Raw genomic sequence first — 19,060 nt, 5'->3', positions numbered from 1 at the left:
GGGGAAACAGGCACCTTGGAATCAAATGCTCCCAGATGAGATTTGATGAGAGCCAGCTGCATCAAATCACAGAGAGAGAAAGGGAATCCACCACTATACAGTAGCAGGCGGCGGTACATACAGTACAGACACACTCACTGTAATGACAGATTCAAACACTTGCATGAGGTAACATTTCCAGATAATGATTTTGAGATACCGTTTCACGTAGCTGTAGGTAAAATCAGATGCAGGGGATATTGTTGTACACCACAAGTACTACAGTACACATAGCTACATTATATAGGAAAGTCATTGGCAAAAAAGAAAACAAAAACGTGCAACACAATACAGGTGATAGTACTGCATGGTAGCTAAAAATGATACCTGAGCAAATAAATCAAGAGTTTCTTCACCTGTGGTTAACATCTGCAGCTTAAAGCATTCAATTATTGCTTGTTGGAAGATTGCAAAGGAAAAACTAGAACATCATTCTATTTTCTATGTTTAAAAAACACACAGTCAAAAGGTGTCATTAAAAGGTGGCCTCCTGACAGGTGGTTTGTTGAACATTTTTGCTGCAAATATCTAAACATAGGGTCGGATTTATCTACATCATTTCTTTTGTCCTTGTCATTCATGTTCAATAAAGAAAAATGCAATTTGTTGCAACAGATCTTGGGCTCAACAGTGAGACATGGTGTGTTATCTGGATTTTTTGATGATGAAACCAGAACTTGTTAAAATCTGCCTATGTTTGGTGTCTTCAAAGCTCTTTGATCTGTCCCAGAACAGTATCAAACCCCTGAGGCGGTTCAAAGTGTCAAAGCCCCTCTGGCGTGTATTTGTTTCCTATTAGACCCAACCGTAGCATATGGCAGTTGCTTATTGCTCTGGATTGTTTGAACTGGAATATTTACAGTTTTCCACACAATCACACCCTTCATTATTTTGTCACAGGTCAGAAACCCTGACTCTCATGTTGAAGCCAGAATGCCGCAGTGTCAACATATTTACTGGAAGGATTTCATATAATGCCTTCATGCACAATGAGAATGCCTGTGAGGCTTATTATAGTAGTAACAAAACAGAAACAGACTACAACCCAAGGCTGTGTGCAGGGATGGGTCGGGGTGGGAGCAATAAAATCTGTACTGTCTGCAGAATATCAAAAGAGTAACGCACAAAGTACAGCACTAGCACATGTTTAATTGAAATAATACATTTTTTCGTTTCTGCAGTTTGTTGCACTCTGTTATGGCACAGATCCACGGATGATGAAAGAAAAGAATTGTAACGTGATTGTGATCTGAATTACCATTATTAAGTGAAGAAAGCTACAACAAATACTCAGAAAATTAATCTATTTGACGCTTGAATTCTTTACTTTCAGGTCCTCAGTTCCTCCAGGTCTGCCCCCAAGCACAATGTTCTCTCTATGACCCTGAACACAGTGGAAGGAGCTCCTCCAGGGTCCATAATTGGTTCCGTCCACCCGTCTGACCATCATGACTCTGCTGTACTGGAAGGCCAGGTGACCTACCTGGTAGTGGGAGGGACAGATCGGGATGGGACGTTCATGGTGGACCGTTTAAAGGGCGACGTGTACCTGGTACGTGAGCTGGACTATGAGAAGGGATCGAGGTACACGCTGCACATCGAGGTGTCTGACTTCTCCCAGGCATTTCCAAGCAGCCACCTGGTGAAGCTGGATATCGACGTGCAGGACAGCAATGACCATGCCCCTCAGTTCACAGAGGACCCTGTTACCATTGTGGTCCCAGAGAACATCGAGCCAGGGGCTTCCATATTTACGTTCCAGGCTGTAGATCAGGTGAGAAATTAAATTATTTTCCAGTCTAGTAGAGTTATAATATGAACCAGTGACTGATACTTGTTGTCTTTGTATGAGTCAGTTGTATTTTCAGCTAGCCTAGTCCTGCAACATATTTCTTTTTATCTCTTATTATACTATTCTGCCATACAATGCAAGAAAATTGAGGAAACCCCATTGTGACATCTTCAGATTGATCAGTTATATATTCAATTTACAATGATATCTAACAGAAACAAGCTAAGCATCCCATTACGAACCGCAAACCTTAAAATGTTTGATTTTTTGCTTGCTAAATAAAAGATAAAACAAAGGTGAGATGATTATCATAATTCTTCAAAATGCATTTTAAATGGATTTAGGAGACAAATAATCATTTAGCATTTTAGCAAAATAATTTAATATGCACCAGAATTGAAGGCATCAATTGACCAATCCCTGACAAATCCATCTCTTTTCTTTTTTTATAGGATGGCAGTGGACCTAACAGTGAGCTACATTACTCCATCGAGCACCACTGGCCTGACTCCCCTGACCTGCTGACCCTCGACCCCTCCACTGGGGTCCTGACCCTGGGGCAGAAGTTAGATCGCGAGTCCACCCCTTCCCTCTACCTTGTGGTGCGAGCCACAGACCAGGCGGTGGATCCTTCTCAGAGGCGCTGGGGTTCGGTGACCGCTCGGGTATTTGTGACCGATGAAAATGACAACGCTCCAGTTTTCAGCTCTCCGTCTGCGGTCAGCGTCATGGAGGATCAACCTGTAGGGTGAGAGTCACATCAGAACTCTGTTTTTGACACCTTCAGGTGCGTCTCAGTCATGATCCAGACCACAAAGAAGAGAAACATCCCAAAATATAATCAAGTTCATTTGCTTTCGTTGCTCCAAATTGCTGTCATTTTTTTTTTGTCCGCATATAACATTTTGTTTGTGCCTTTATTGACAGATTTGTGATTTTGTACGTGATGGCTCGAGATGAAGATGAAGGAGAAAATGGCCGAGTATCATACAGAATCCAGGCCGGCAACAGCGCTGGTCGCTTCAGTCTGAACCCCAACACTGGTAAGCTCAGTTCAAGGGGGAAACATCCATCCATCCATTACCGATACAGCGCTTATTCCTCACTAGGGTCGCGGGGGGTGCTGGAGTCTATCCCAGCTGACTCAGGCGAAGGCAGAGGACACCCTGGACAGGTCGCCAGTCTGTTGCAGGACTACATATAGAGACAAACAATCACTCTCACATTCACACCTATGGGCAATTTAGAATAATCAATTAACCTCAGCATATTTTTGGACTGTGGGAGGAAGCCGGAGTACCCGGAGAAAACCCACGCATGCACAGGGAGAACATGCAAACTAGGGGGAAACATAACATCTAAAAATGTTAAAATGATATATCATGAGACAGGGAATTCCTCATAAATTTACAGTTTACACTCAATTAAGGGATAATTAGTGTACAGTTCAGTGTATAATTTCTTGTGTTTACAGTTCTGCTTTGAATGATTTAACACAGCAGAACTGCTATGTGGCCTTTTTCTGTGGGATCTTGTGATTGATGGATAATCAGCATCCCACCCAGAGAAGCCGCCTGGATGAGCAAAACTTTCCACAAGATCATAATTATGTTCTAAAGTGCTGCGTCTACAGGGTCTCCAACTGCTTAAACACTCATAACCCTCATAACCATCTTTACTAGAAGATCTTTCAATGCCTTGGAGCCATATTTCACTTGAATAACGCTTTGGTGTTCTTCTCTTGATGGATTTGTTCATGGGAACCGATCTTTATTTGGGCTAGGGACACGATCGGCCCCTGATATCTTATATATCTTGATGTGTAATCTCTCCATCTTTGGAGCTGGGCGGTGTAGGCGTGCTCAGCTCCAGCTAGGATGGGATTAAGAACCATAAGACAGACACTTAATGCAGCTTCCAGATGGAAGAAAGTCTTTTCGTCATTGCTGTCAAGCGTCTGGCGCATTAAGCGAGGTGGATTTCATTTCTGGTTTGTTTCTGACACTGTGTAGTGTTAAGCTTGTGGCTAATATTGACTGTAATAGCAGATTAACATGTATTGTGAAGACATTTTCAAAACTGCCTGACTAATGTGGGAGGTGTCATTAGACACTGATTACAGCATATAAATTGAATATCTGGTCTGCCAGCTTTCTGTTATTTCACATTACTGTAGCTTTACTGCTACTTTTATGAACAACTTGAAGGAGAATTCATATAAATTCTTTCATTCATTCTCAAGCAGTTTCAAAAGTGGATTTTCATTTCATTCCTTGCCTAATGTATTCTATATCTGCTTGTTTGGGGCACCATTTCAGCTGCTCTCATCCTAGTTAGTGTTTTTATGGCTGAACTGACTTGTGCACATTTTCCTGCTATCCGGTATGGCATGTAATGATAAAACACAACAACACATTTATCTTACAGTTGGAGTCATATCAGTAAAACCACACTGGCTCAAGGAGACGATGAAATAGTGCAGCAAATGTTTTGCATCTGTCCGCTTTTAGCTGAAAAGACCTCACAGAATCAGCTTCACAAAACAGGCAACGCATGATGTATGTTTGGCAGCATGCTGTGGCATTTATAAATTAACCCACGTCTACTAGCCACTGCATACCAGCCAACTTATACACTGCTGTGAAAAGCACACACACATTTCATATTTCCTCTCACTCTGGCTGACCCTCCCCGTTGTCAGGGCGATGACAGGACTGTGGGATGTATACATAAAAGGTAGGAGAGTAACTAAAGTCTGTCTGAGCAGTAGAGACCTGATTCACAGACTCCATGTGAACTGGGGTGATTTACATAAGACACACATAGCAGCTAATGTCTTGCAGATTTAAAGTCAGACAGATACCTTAGCGAAGGGAAAAACTAAAATTGAAGCTCAGGTCATGGGTTGATCTGAGTCGGCAGCTACGTAGTTCGTCACAGTAGTGTGGCTTCTGTGTGTGTTTTCCTGCTTTGCTATGTGTTAACTGATACAGCGCTGTAGTATACAAATCAACTTCGAATGCATGTTCAATGTGGCAAAGTTGAACTGGTATGAAGCAACTGTGGTCACTGTGGAAAATCTCATAAAGCACAGCTGTAAAGGTTTTTGTTTTTACTAGTCCTCGAAGCATACAAACACTACCTCTCTCAGGTACAGAGAATTATGTGTTCAAAAAAAACACACACGAAAAAACGTGTACCCACAGTAATTAAATCAAAATCGACTTTTTAAGTGAAGTAATCTGAAAAGTTTTCTAAAGTTCTTAATCTCTGCTCACTGATTTTTTTGTTTCTCTGTTATAGGTTCTCTCTCTATCCTGAAAGCTTTAGACCGGGAGGAGCAAGACGTATTCAATCTCACCATTGTAGCAGAGGATCATGGGATTCCTCAGCTTTCCACCTCTCAGGTGCTGTGTGTGCAGGTGATTGATGTGAATGATGAAGCTCCAGTGTTCCAGCGAGCAGAGTTTGAGACCCAGGTGATGGAAAACCAGGGACCGGGAACAACGGTGTTGACAGTAACAGCCACTGACCGGGACCAAGGTTTGTTAAAATCTTTTATTATTTGAATATATAGGAAATAGTACAATCAGTGAGCAGAAAATGGGGACAGAATATTGGTATCACAAGAACTCAAGAGAGTCTGTGGAGATATACCCTTAGCTTGAAAAAACACTCTTTTTATGTTAGCAAATAGTGCACACATTTAGCACAGTTTGTCTTCTTGATAATGCCACAAAATATAAATGTAATATCTGTTCTAAGGAAGGATGCCAAAACAGAAAAATGTTGGACAAAATTGAGATTTCCAGTGCAGGAAGAATGAGTACTATGGTAGAGCAGGGCAGAAGGCCATAGAACTAAACAACAGAGAGACATAAATGGTTTTGAGAAACCAAATCTCTTTAAACCAAACCAAAAGCACATGCTAATGAAAACGTGTGGTTACAGTCATCATCCGGAGACCAATATTTCTGGAGCCTTCATTAGGATGTGCTACCACACAATGCACTTTTGTGCTCATTAATAACACTGCCTTGTTACATTTAATGTAGCCCCTTTGCTTTATTTATCTTCCAGCAGTTTCATGATGTAACTTACCTTTTATTTTTACTGTCGTTCCAATGCAGGATCTAATGGCCAAATAACATATGGAGGTGTGACAGAGGAAGGCTTCATCATCAACCCTGTCACAGGAGTCATCACCACCACAAAGGAGCTGGACACAGAGCTGCAGGATCACTACACACTCACTGGTACTAGAATATACATTTACTTGTAATGTTATGTATTAAATCGCACACTTGAGTGTATCAGCTTAGACCTTTGTATGAGATTCAGCCGTCTTCAGCTTAACACTTTCCATCTGTCACCAGTGTATGCCAGGGATGGAGGGCTGCCTCCTAACTTTGCTAAAGCCGTAGTCCGTGTGGAGGTGCGGGATGTGAACGACAATGCTCCGGTCTTTGCAAAGCCACGGTATGAACTCGAGGTGCCGGAGAACCAGACCCCTGTGGAGCTTTGCTTCCTGAAGGCCACAGACCCTGACTCAGGTCCTGGTGGAGAGCTGGAGTACAGAATCACTGGTGAGAATCAGCGCTGTGTGTCCAATCCAAGTATTTTATTTGGATTAGATTTAAAGGGTGATTAAATCCACCACAATTGCAGTAATTGCATTTTCAGGGCGTGTCTACTGTGAAATTAACAATATCGTGGGAAAAACATTGAACTTTTGTCATTTTTGTTGTTTTTCAGGCTGACACGGTGAAGTTTAAATTTAGAGATTGTTGACATGTTGACACTTGACACCTTGGACATTTTTGTTGATATCTAAAGTTGTAGTGACAGCATATGGGATTTAGTCTTAGCTAGTGGAGTTGGGCTACTTGCAGTGTTTGGACGACACTCCGTTCCTTCCATATCAAAAGCAAGATCTGCACAGTTACAGTAAACTTGCTCTTGATATTGTCCATCTGCCTCTCTGGATCACATTCAGACTTTGTACAGATTTTGCCCTTTTTCTTCTTTCAAGACTTAACTCACAGAAAATGCCTGAATTTTTCCCCCCATCTCTTTCCATCTAGCGGGGGACCCTGATGGAGATTTCCAGCTCCATGTCACCACAGGAGCTCTGTCTACCTCGCGTGGGCTTGACAGGGAGACAAAAGCAGAATATACTCTGGAGGTGGTGGCCACCGACCGAGGCAGCCCTGCTCTGAGCGCTGCTGTCACAGTGGAAGTCAAGGTGATGGATGTCAACGATAACAGCCCTGCCTTCAGCAAAAATAGCTACTTGGTGGAAGTGTCAGAAGATGCTCCAGAGGGCTCTCAAGTTCTGGAGGCAAGTAGCAATTAAGATGATCGGAGATTCCAAATTCACTCCTTTATGTAACATCTCATTGACATTTTCATTTCTTCTGTTTTTGTCTAATTTTCAGGTGTCAGCAGTGGATCCTGATGATGGTCTGAATGGGAAGGTTCTGTATTTCCTCAGTCGAGAGGCACATGGAGCGTTCAACGTGGAGGAGACCACTGGTCGGATCACCACATCAGCTCCTCTGGATCGTGAAAAATCTGCATCATACAGCTTCCAGGTGTTTGCTGTCGATCTTTCTCCTGCTGCACCCAGGAACTCCTCTGCTCAGGTAAATGATGGCTTAGGTATCAAAATGTTTAGTTAAACAATTGAACTGGATTGAGAAGCACATTGTTTTTTAAATTTTTAATGTTCAGCACTTTTCCATGTGACCCAAATGACCTTTACTTTATAGGTGACAGTCACCATCCTCGACGTGAACGACAACATTCCCTTCTTCATTCAAGATCCGTTGGTCATCGAAGTGTCCAGCAGGCGTTCACAGCGGGTTTTAGCCACCATGAAGGCTGAAGACAAGGACTTTGGAGCCAATGGTTCAGTGTTTTATCGTTTCGCTGCCCCAGTGAAGGGCTTCAGCATCAACTCCCTCACTGGGGAGATCCAGGCCACAGAGCCACTTGGAGATTTGACCCAGGCTCAGAGGACCCTGATAGTGGAGGCCATGGACCAAGGCAGCCCAGCTCAGTCTGCACAGGGGGTGGTGGTGATTTATGTGAAGGAGGTGGAGTACAGCGGCATCCGTTTCTCTAGGAATGCTAGAGACGTCAGCATACAGGAGAATGCTGCAAAAGGTTAGACAATTTTGTCAGGATTTAGAGGGATTTGAGCAGGTTTTTTTTGTTCTTGTATATTCTTTGGCAGTTTCATGTTGTCACAATTATGGAATATTTTCTCGGCTCTACTTCAAAAACTCAGGCACAACTGTGGCTCAGGCTCAGGCTCAACATCCAGATGGCACACGGATAGGTATCAACTATAGCCTCTTCAGTGGGAACAGAAAACAGGCTTTTAGCATCAGCTCCTCAACAGGTGAAACTCACACTGAAATTAATATTGCATTAATTCAGTTTGTTATTTAGATGTGGATTTAAAAATATTGTATATACAAAAATATTCATATGATGATCACTAATACCAAATTTTTCATTCACATCTTCCCTCATCAGGTGAAATCCGGGTGCAGAGCTCCAGGGGACTAGACTTCGAAGACACCCCTAGACTCCGTCTAGTTGTAAAGGCTGAAACCATGTCCTCCACATCTTTCATGGCTTTTAACTTGATCCTGCAGGATGTCAATGACAACCTTCCTCGCTTCCAGCTGCAGAATTATGTGGCCTACATGAAAGAAGCACAAGGATATGAAATGCCAATCATACAGGTGCTGACAAATATAGAAAAATTGTGCAGTAAAACAAAGTTATGGGGATATTTGGTCTGCTACAGTTCTGCTGAGAGTAAAAATAAATTCTCATTGTTCTCCCTTTTTCTTCCCTCTCCTCCCTTCTTTTCCCAGGTGGTCGCTGAGGATGTGGATCAGGGCCAGAACGGTCAGGTGACCTACTCCATCCAATCATCAAGCATGAGTGGCCTGTTCAAGATCGACCCTGTGACAGGAAGCATCACTACAGCAGCTATCATGGACCGGGAGATCTTCACCCAAACCAAGTGAGGACAGATGTGTGGTTGAATAAACCTTCATAAGAACCACTATGTATGCATATATTGTGGAAGAAAATTTAGTGCACATGTAAAAATATTGCTACAAGGTGCTGTGCAGAAAAAAAATCTGGTTCGTTTACACAGGTAAACATGAATAGCACATCATGAATTGTTTTCACTCTGCTAGATTGATTGTGTTTAGATATCTGCTGAGAAAATTGGCATAGTCTGCTGAAGATGCAAGCATCAGTGCAACCAGATATCTCCATGCCAGATGTATCACAGCTGCTCCTGTTCACTGAAACATTTTTCTAATTTTTTTGCATGTTGCTTTCATAAGAAATTGAGAATTTGTAACTAAATGTAAAAAAAAGATGCACATCAGTTCATCAAGCACTCTTTCTATAAATACATTAAAATTAAACTTGAGAGAGGAAGACTGTTTAAACAACCATTTTTCTGCCCATCCACAGGCTTGTAGTTACAGCAACTGATAGAGGAAGCCCACGACTGGCTGGTTCAGCGACCCTGACAGTGATGATTGTTGACCAAAATGACAACAGTCCCACTATTCCCTTGCCCCAGGAAGTCCGCATCCCAGAGAGTAAATATTTTAATTTAAAGCAATTGTTGCACTTTCTCGTTATGTTTCTTTGTATGTGGCACTTCACAGCAAACATTCACAAAACAAAAGCTAAGCAGGTAGGAGGATGTTTATGGAATATTGAATGCAACTAACAGTTTTTTGTTCAACTTCCGTCTCTTCCAGATACTTTGATAGGAACAGAGATCACTCTTGTGACTGGTAACGATGTCGACTCTAGCCCCGCCCTCTCCTACTCCTTGCAGTTAGACCCAACAGCTTTAGGCAAGTTTGGGATTCACCGCTACAGTGGAGGAGTGTCACTCACTGCTCCTCTAGACTTTGAGGAGAAGACGTGGTACACCCTGACTGTCAGAGCTACAGACAGCCAGCACCAAACTGAGGCTAACATTACGATACTGGTGGAGGATATTAATGACAATGCACCTGCATTCACCCATGATCTCTATCAGGTGTGTAAAATTAAGACAATGTTTTCAATACATGTGTTGTTTAGTCTCAGAAAATGATATATGCACCTCAAAAACAGCTGCTTTACCTCCATTTCTATACTTAGTATTTGTTTTAATGTACTCAATAAATACAGTGCAGAAATAAATCTCATATTTTCATCGCATACTTTTGAGTGAATGCACAGAATGTGTGTTTAAATTTGTGATGTATTAACACCTTATAAAGTTTGATTGCAAAATTAATTTGCTTCATAAACTGTTTCTCTCCAATAGACTGCTTTATAATGGCACTCTTGGGCTTGACATACACTGTAACGAAAAAAACACACATACACACATGTATACATTCCCAGCTTGCACACAGTGGAGGTGATAAAAGTTTACTGCCCAATATTGACTGGGGAAAGGTTGGAGAGATGAGTCGAATAATATTTACTACTATGTCTCAGGAAATGACCTCAACATTAGCACACACTTAGGAAAAAAACAGGGACTACATTCTAAAATACAATAAAAAAATTCCCCTCTGTGAGTGTAGTGTAGTTGACCTCCTCGCCATGTGTTTGGGAATTTTACCCCAGTATTTATGTGATCAGTGGACAGCTTTTTTGTTTCTTTTTTCTCATGCTTAAGAGATGTTTTTAATATTTATGCACTCCAGATCACTCTTCCTGAGCACACACCACCAGGAAGTGCAGTTATCACCGTAACAGCAACTGACAGGGACTCAGGAGAGAACGGAAAGATCACCTACAGAGTGATGTCAGCGACTCAGGAGGGTTTCTACATTGACCCCAGCAATGGTGAGATAACCTTGGCTCTTTCCTGATGTATTTTACCTCACTGCATCAGTTCCAGTTTTAACCGGAAGTAAGATTTATTGCATTTTGGGAGTAACTCTTTCAACACAATGACTGAATCCATTTTATCGTCTTCCGTGTCCAGGAACCCTGTTCATCAATCACAGAGCTGAGTTTGACCCTGAGCGTCCGTCAGTCAGTATTGTCATTGAAGCTAGTGATGGAGGCTCGCCTTCGCTGTCCTCTCTCACTACAGTCCAAGTTCAGATCTCTGACGTCAATGACAACGCTCCTGTGTTTCACCAATCAGACTACAGGTTCGTCTGTTTTCATCAGAATTTGAATGTATTCTAGTGTAACGTCAACAGTTGTACCTTATATATGTAATGTTCTGCTTGCAGGGCTACAGTTTCTGAGGACGCCATCCCAGGTTCCACAGTTCTGACTTTTGAAGCCTTTGACAGCGACCTCTCTCGAGAAAACTGCGGTTTTGACTTTGCTATCGCCAGTGGGAATGAAGGAAATGCGTTCCAGATCGAAAGCAGTGTGCGGTTCCTGGAGGGACGTGGCTTTCAGACAGTTGGGACCCTACTGTTAGCTGAGGGGCTCGACTTTGAAACAAAGCCACTTTACAACCTCACAGTAGTGGTGTCAGACCGAGGTGTTCCCCAGAGGAGCTCTAGTGTTGCTGCAGTGATAACCATTGGTGATGTGAATGATAACCCTCCAGTGTTCAGTAGAGCAGAATATACTGTGTCACTGAGTGAGGGAGCTGCTGCTGGGACTGAGATCATTCGGCTGACTGCTACAGGTGAGCAAATATCTCCCGTTTTTATCAACTTCTCTGCAATTGTCTCCTCATTTCTTGTAGTTCCCTTCCTATGTTGTCTGAGTTAATTTATTCTACCCTTTCTTTTTGCCAGACCCAGACTCAACTCCCAATGCCGAAGTCCAGTATACCATCAGCTCCGGTGATGAGGTGAACTTATTTACCATGGACCAGTGGACTGGAGCTTTGAGGCTTCAGCGAGCCCTTGATCGTGAGCATCAGTCCACGCACGTTATCATCATTCAAGCCACAGACGGACAGGGTCACTTTGCACTAGCTCCAGTCATCATTGAAGTCAAAGATGTAAATGACAATCACCCATTCTTCCCTGTGGAAGTCCTGACTGCCAGCATCAGAGAAAACCAACCAGCAAACTCAGCTGTGACTGTTCTACATGCCATAGACCATGACACAGGGGTTTTTGGCCTAGTGAAGTACTACATGGTGGAGCGGTCCGGGGCAGGAAAAGACAGCTTCGCTGTGGACCAGAACTCAGGAGAAATCAAAAGCAAAATTCCATTTGACTTTGAGAAGATCAACTCCTTTAATTTTGTGGCAATAGCAGTAGATTCAGGCAACCACTCTGCCACTGTGACTGTTCAGGTGTTTGTCACAGGTGAGGATGAGTATGACCCACTCTTCACAGCCTCTGATTTTTCCTTTGAAGTGCCAGAGGGAGCCAAGAAAGGCCAGAGCATCGGCCAGGTCCAAGCCAATGATGAGGATGGTGGGGTGGATGGTATTGTTCTCTATTCTTTCACCTCTAGCTCTCCATATTTTGATGTAAACAAAACTACTGGGGTGATTTTTCTCAAGTTGGACAGCTCAGGCAGCAGCAGTAGCAGTGGGTCAGGCCGGAGTAAACGGGAAACCAGGGTGATGACCCTGGATGTGAAAGCTCACAGTCCTCTAGACACATCTCGCACTACTACAGCCCAGGTCTCCATTGATGTCACAAACACCAACTTTGGTCTGGCTGCGGATGTCAACATCCTGCTTATCAGCATAATAGCTGTGTCTCTTGGTTTTATCATACTGCTTGTGGTCATGGCTGTGGTGGTGTTCCTGGTCAAGTCACGCAGGAGAAAGAAAGGCCAAGATACAGGAAATAGAACTGTTGCTTCAGGAACTGCCTTGCAGAAACTGGATGATTGCAACTCAGGACCGGGAGGGGAAAGGATCTATCATCAGACCTTGCCAGGCTATGCTGGAGATCAGGGTGGGGCAGGTGGTGGTCCTTACACTAGAGGGGGCTCTTTGGATCCTTCTCATTCCAGTGGAAGAGGATCTGCTGAAGCCGCAGAGGATGATGAGATCAGGATGATAAATGAGTACCCCCGTGTCGCCTCCATCACCTCGTCTATGCAGGAGCACATCTCAGCCAGAGGACCAGACTCTGGAATCCAGCAGGACGCTGACCAGCTCTCTGATATCTCCTGTGAGCCTGCAGCTTTGGAGGGCAGCACATGGTTCAAGGGAAAGAAACTGGGAGGCAGTCTCAGCGGGACCTTGCTCTCTGGCCAGCTCCCAGTCTATCGAGATGAGGGAGGTGGTTACTTGGGAGTAGGCCGGGGTCTCAACATTTCCCTCCCCAAGGATTACGCCTTCCCTGAAGACGGTAAGCCGTCAGTGGATGGCTCCCTCACAGCTATTGTTGCCAGTGATGAGGAGCTTCGTGGCAGCTACAACTGGGATTATCTACTCAACTGGTGCCCTCAGTTTCAACCTCTCGCAAATGTCTTCACAGAGATTGCGAGGCTGAAAGATGAAACCGCTCAGCAGAGTCAGAATCCCCGCCAACCTTTCCAACCTAAGCCCAAAATGGACCCTAAACCTAGAATTGACCCCCCACCACTCATCACATCAGTGGCCCATCCAGGGGCCATGTCAGTTCCACCCAAAGTTCCTGTGATTGGGCGGACATTCCCTCACTTGGCTTCACTCCGTAGGTCCCCTATCAGTCATGAGGGATCCATTTCATCAGCAGCAATGTCACCCAGTTTCTCCCCTTCTCTGTCCCCTCTGGCAGCTCGATCACCAGCTGTTTCTCCATTTGGAGTCACCCAAGGGCCCTCAGCGTCCATGATCAGCACCAGGGAGCCCTCACTGGACCAGAGTCCTGATCATGAGATGAGAATATGATTGAAAAATCCCAAGCCAACTAAAGGAGGGACTTAAAGACAGACAACATGAACAGAGAATAATAGGCCCTCCTTTTGGATGTTCTTTTGCATGGCTCAAAAGAAAGCAAGCGGTGGTGTCAAGTGTACTGTCATTCTCAGAAATTATTGTTTTCATCACAAGAATGAAGGTTTCATGAATGTCCAGATAGAGACGTTTGTGTAAAGTGTCTGACCGCTTGATTTTTGGGCAATAAACACAACTACAAAAAACATACTGAACCGTCTCTAGGTAGAATATGTGGATTAGTGCATCTGTTGGCTGGCAGTGTTGCAGGAATACACAAAAGTGGAACATGTGCCTGGTTTGACAGGACCATCCCACCCCTCCATTTTCACAGTGACGCAGGTCTCCACGAACTGATCTGGGTTAAGAGGTAAACTGACCTCTTCGTGGGAACGTGCACTCACCACGCCCTGCAGTCAGAGATCCCTTAGTGTGTAGATAGATAAATGTGTAGTTCTCATGTTACCTCGCTGGCTGGCCAGAGAGCAAAGGACCTTGTCCCTCTCTTTGTGTCTGTGGACATTTTTACACTTCAGTATTAAACTCATCTTGTGGCTGCTTTTGAAATGGCCTTTGGACGTGTTCGTGAACCCCATGGACGGAAAAATAGTGTGTGTTCACAAAGTCATGGATTCATGGAATTGCCAATGCATCACACAGTGGAAGAGCAAGGGAGATTATTGTTTTTCTCACTAATTCAGATGTCACTTCTTTTGATTTTACTTTTATTTTTATATTTTTATATGAATTTATGATTTCAGATCCATTATTCCACATTGAGAGGTTGTTGTTTTTTGTGTATGTGCATATATGTATATTTGTATGTATGCAGGCTACGCTATGTACTGTATGTGTCTCCTAGGTTTTTAGAGACTCTTGTGACAGTTCTGGTGTGAGTGTGAGGGGGATATTTGAGTTTTTTGCATTATTTATATGAAAAGAGGACTTTCTGTCACAGTTTGACAATAGGAAACTAAGCACAGCTCACTCTTTGCTGTGTTGTTACCTTATGAATTTTTCTTTTTTTTTCTTTTTTTTTTGTCAAATTGTTGATCATCACGAATCCAAAACAGCAGCTGGATAAAAACCTGTGATCAATTTAAATGCTCGCTTCTCCAGTTCAGCACTTGTGCACAACAGCACATTCCCTTTGTTATTCAGGGACAACTCAATTTGCTGATCACCTCTGTGTCTTTGAAAAGAAAGTGCTTCCTAAAGACAGTTGCATTAGTCATTAACTTAAGATTTTATGTGAAGATATTACTGTGAAGTTGTTCATCTCAGCACAATGGAAATAACATGCAATGGCCCAGCTAAGATTCTCATAGGAAAGTGGCAAAACTTGGAGAAATGTAGCACATTAACCAGACAAGTGGGAACTAAAAGCCAGAATGCATGAGGCCTGATGAATGTACAAGGATTTAGCAACCAGTGCAGTATTTATGGTCCACATTAACTCTCAGTTCTGTGCATTTTATTTCTGTGATTCATACACTGAGATTGTCACCAACATGATGAGGTGTTTTAACGTTCCATATGTGTAACTCATCTGCACCTTCTTTCTTTTATTTTATTGTTCATATTCAGTTATAGCAATCTGTTAGTCCAGCACGAGCCAACAGGCTTTAAGAGTGTCCTTGTCATTCTTCCATGTGTATACATCATTCCGGCCTGTTTTTGATCTTTTGGGGTAATTGCAGTGATTGGATATACTCTTGCTTTCAAGAAAAAAGGCTTCTACCTCTGTTCTTTGTTCCGCATAACCCTACAAATCGCCTCATGCAGAGCTGGCGCAGCATCAGCTAGAGGTTACTCATGCCATGAGCCTAACTCCAGCACAACAATCTCTTGACTCATAGTAGTGCTGTCTCGGAAACATTTGTGTTAGAAAACCTCAGTTTGGAGTTCACTTTGAGATGACTGCCAGTGACTGATCAGTGGAGCAACGGCAGAAGGAAAGGAGCTGTACTTGTATTTAAAGCAAATAATAAATTCCTACTGATCTCTTTTGACAAACTAGAGTCAGAGTTCATCTTTTTCAGAATTCAATACAAGACTTTGAGAGAACATCTGAGAGGTAATTAAAGTTTAACAGTGTTTCAGTTGTGTGAACTGCAGATAGTAACTTTGAAGAGGGGAAGTTCAGTAATTTATGAGAAGGCTACTACTGAAGGGAAAGAGCATTCTTTGGGAAAAACTACCACCTGAAGGTAAGAGTTTAATGTGGTGGCCTTAAATGCAGTTTTTGCTTGTACAATATAAATTAGTTTTGTTCATTTATAAAGCTGGGAAATGCATCCATGCAACTTTTCTTTCACAACATACAGAATAGGTCCCACAAAAATAATCGCTGTATCACAGAATCTTGAACTCCAGTCAAATTCCAGCTTATATATAGTCATATGATGTTTATGTAACTGATTAATTACAAGATGTTTATTTCATATGGAGCATAGACATGTTTGCATAGCTGCTGTGAATTTTTTTTTTTACTTCATTTGGTGATCGCACACACAGCCGTGCAGTGTTTCTCTGTTATTGTTATGTGCAGAAGGAGCTGCACATGGAGTTTGACAAGAGAAAGAACCAGAGACAGAAGCTCCTGGAGAGTGAGTTTGAAACAGAAGACATTTTGTAAAATGAGAGGCAATGATGATAAATTGCACAAATAGTCATCAGTCAGTGGAAGATCGGTTGTACAATTCACAGGTATGATTACACATGGATGCATGTATATATTCTATATTACATAGACAACTGTAGTTCATGTGGATAATTTACAGTAACAACATATTACCTAAATTATATTCTTCCTTAGGGGGTAAAAAAGCTTGCTGCCCTGGCTTTTACATTCACCTCCACACACAGCTGTGTTTACAGCCTGCTGTCCCAGGGCGACTTTTGCAGCCTACTCCTTCACTAACCCCACACAACTTCAAATAATCACAAGCACACGCACACACGTACTTAAAGGCTACTACACAGTGACACACATGGCCCACAACAATCTCCCCCAGCTGATACTGGCCCTGATCCAGCTCCTACAGGCACATACTTGGCAGGTATTTTAGCTGCAGAATCTGGGAGAAATTTGTCTGGAGGAGAAGTCGATCCCCTGGAGAAGATGTAAGCCAAATATGAAATCTTTGGTGCAGTAGGATATTTGCGTTTGTGTTTTGTTACAAAGCATTGTAATAATCTGAAAGGCAGTGGTGATTCTCGAAAGGCACAGTAAAGTCATATATAGCTACTTCATCCTTGGAGTAACATTTAATTAGGAACTTGCAAAAAAGATGCACCTAATTTTAATGATTATCCAACTTTACATTCATTCTTGCGTAGTTGTTCTTCATATTATTTAAAGGCCCTCAAAACGTGTTTTTACAGGTTTACAATGAGAGCTGTAACAAATTAGTTACATTTTAAATAGTCGATCGAGACTAATTTAACTTTACATGGCAAACAAGAGATCCAACACAAAAAGAAAATTAAGAAAAACAGCTTTCACCTTCCAACAGCATGAGTAAACCTTGACTTGTATTTCAGTTTATTGCTGTTTCCACTTTCACACTGGAATATGAATCAAGATTTTTAACGTAACTGTCAATTGTTGAGAAGGTATCATTTTCCCTGACAGCTTTTGGAATTTAGTAGTAATTTAGAGAAAAGGCACCCCGAGTGTTATGAACAGAAGTGAAGACTTTGGAGAACAGGCACTTTTGATAAATCTTATTCTCTGTAAAAGTTACATTCCAGAAAAGCAAACTCTGTTATAGGCTGTTTTCTTTCCAGTAGATCTGGTTAATCTGCAGCTGTACTCTCTGGGAATCAAGCCTGTAAACATCAAATTAGACTTGGCCCACACTGCAGTTAGCATCCAGGTGCTCTTTCATTCTGACTTTGATCTGTTCAACTTTGTTAAATGACGGCGCAGGACATGAACATGAATGTACAGCTACGAAGGAGCAAAACATTCATGTGGCTGTTAAGTGTGAAGCATTGTATAGTGTATATCAGAGAAAAATATTAACGCACTCCACTGGTTGATGGAGCATTCATGAATGTCGGTCGGTGCAGAGAGAAAGGGAGAGCAAAAGGGGAAAAAATGGAACAGAAACAGGAGCTCTGGAAGTAAGAATCTTTATTGCAACTTTTAGCTGAGCTTGAGGTCCTGCTGGAATTTTTGAACTGCTATTTGTTAGAGGCAGAGTAACGTTTCCACTAAGACATATTCATGAAAAATAAGACCCAAATGTGGTGTCTGCTGTGCAAGTATAGCAATATACTGTGCATGCGATGCTGCTGTGAAAAAGACTGATCTGAAAGATATGAATAATTACGCCTTGCATTGAATTCCTCCTAACTTGAGCTTTTCACAGTACTTATTTTTCTTTTTTACCCATGGACTTCCTTATTCACATATTTTAGCAGAAACTGAATAAATCTGGTACACTTGAGGACATGGCCAGCACTAACATTGTCAGTATTTTCTTATTTTCTCATGACAGTCAAGCCACGTATTTGGTGACCAAATATTTTAAGGGGCAAAGCATTGATTTTTCACCTAAAGTTCCGTATACCTGTCAAATGGAGAATGTGAAAACATTTGTATAGGCATGGCTTCTTCTTCTTTCAATGTTGTGCTATGTAATGTCAAATATTTTGTTATCTCTGCTTGGATAACACATCACAATATTACATTTAAAATGTAAGTTTGCAAAAGGGAGGCATGCGGTTTGAAAAAGGCAAACATCACACTTTCGGGGTTCATTTAAGAGGTGCATTATGGAAAATGTTAGTGCTGCTTAATCCAAACAAGTGAGTAAAGGCCACAATATCTGCGCTGCACACTGTTTAATGAAATCAAAGTATCAGTAGGAAGTAGACTGGCTGCGTTCACAGTAACATCACACGACTGTTCATCAGTTTGTGTTCTGCTTTCCTGGAGCCAGCAACAGGACATTGTCTGTTAGATAAGAATAACTCCATTCAAAAATCTGTTGATAGTGTCCAATTCACTCGGAAGTCTCTTTGAACAGATTCCCAGAGCTACACAGAAGACTTGTGGAAGTTGGCGAAATCCACTTTTGCTCCAAGGTCAGGCGGACCCTAATGAATCTGCTCCCCCCTGTCTGCCATCTCCCTCCCCAGGAAATTACCATGAACACATACATTTCTACATTCCATGACATCTAAAGGTTCTCAGGAGAACCTCTGGTGCCAAGATCCAGTTTCATTGCTGTTTATCAGTTGTTATCTCTGCTGGCGGAGGGAGAAATTGTCACTGCCGTGTGGGAGCTGCGTGTTTTCTGCACGTACGT

The 19,060-nt window shown here is 42.4% G+C and overlaps 1 protein-coding gene across 1 annotated transcript in view; it reads left to right on the top strand.

Moving 5' to 3' along the window:
- dchs1b (dachsous cadherin-related 1b) overlaps window positions 1-15,755 on the top strand; it is an 87,797-nt gene extending 72,042 nt beyond the window's left edge. The window contains exons 12-29 of the mRNA XM_023281254.3: window positions 1,373-1,813; window positions 2,284-2,579; window positions 2,759-2,874; window positions 5,135-5,374; window positions 5,962-6,087; window positions 6,208-6,417; window positions 6,916-7,172; window positions 7,270-7,476; window positions 7,603-7,999; window positions 8,124-8,237; window positions 8,375-8,586; window positions 8,722-8,873; window positions 9,341-9,471; window positions 9,637-9,923; window positions 10,585-10,726; window positions 10,869-11,040; window positions 11,125-11,534; window positions 11,647-15,755. Of these exons, the coding sequence (XP_023137022.2) occupies window positions 1,373-1,813; window positions 2,284-2,579; window positions 2,759-2,874; window positions 5,135-5,374; window positions 5,962-6,087; window positions 6,208-6,417; window positions 6,916-7,172; window positions 7,270-7,476; window positions 7,603-7,999; window positions 8,124-8,237; window positions 8,375-8,586; window positions 8,722-8,873; window positions 9,341-9,471; window positions 9,637-9,923; window positions 10,585-10,726; window positions 10,869-11,040; window positions 11,125-11,534; window positions 11,647-13,694 (5,958 nt within the window). The 3' untranslated portion in view covers window positions 13,695-15,755. The remainder of the gene's footprint in view (window positions 1-1,372; window positions 1,814-2,283; window positions 2,580-2,758; window positions 2,875-5,134; window positions 5,375-5,961; window positions 6,088-6,207; window positions 6,418-6,915; window positions 7,173-7,269; window positions 7,477-7,602; window positions 8,000-8,123; window positions 8,238-8,374; window positions 8,587-8,721; window positions 8,874-9,340; window positions 9,472-9,636; window positions 9,924-10,584; window positions 10,727-10,868; window positions 11,041-11,124; window positions 11,535-11,646) is intronic.
- Window positions 15,756-19,060: the final 3,305 nt, after the last annotated feature.

This window comes from Amphiprion ocellaris, chromosome 14 (assembly GCF_022539595.1).
Source record: "Amphiprion ocellaris isolate individual 3 ecotype Okinawa chromosome 14, ASM2253959v1, whole genome shotgun sequence".
NCBI classification, from domain to species: Eukaryota; Metazoa; Chordata; class Actinopteri; family Pomacentridae; genus Amphiprion; species Amphiprion ocellaris.
Note: the sequence above shows the minus strand (reverse complement) of the source record. Positions and strands in the feature narration are given on the sequence as shown.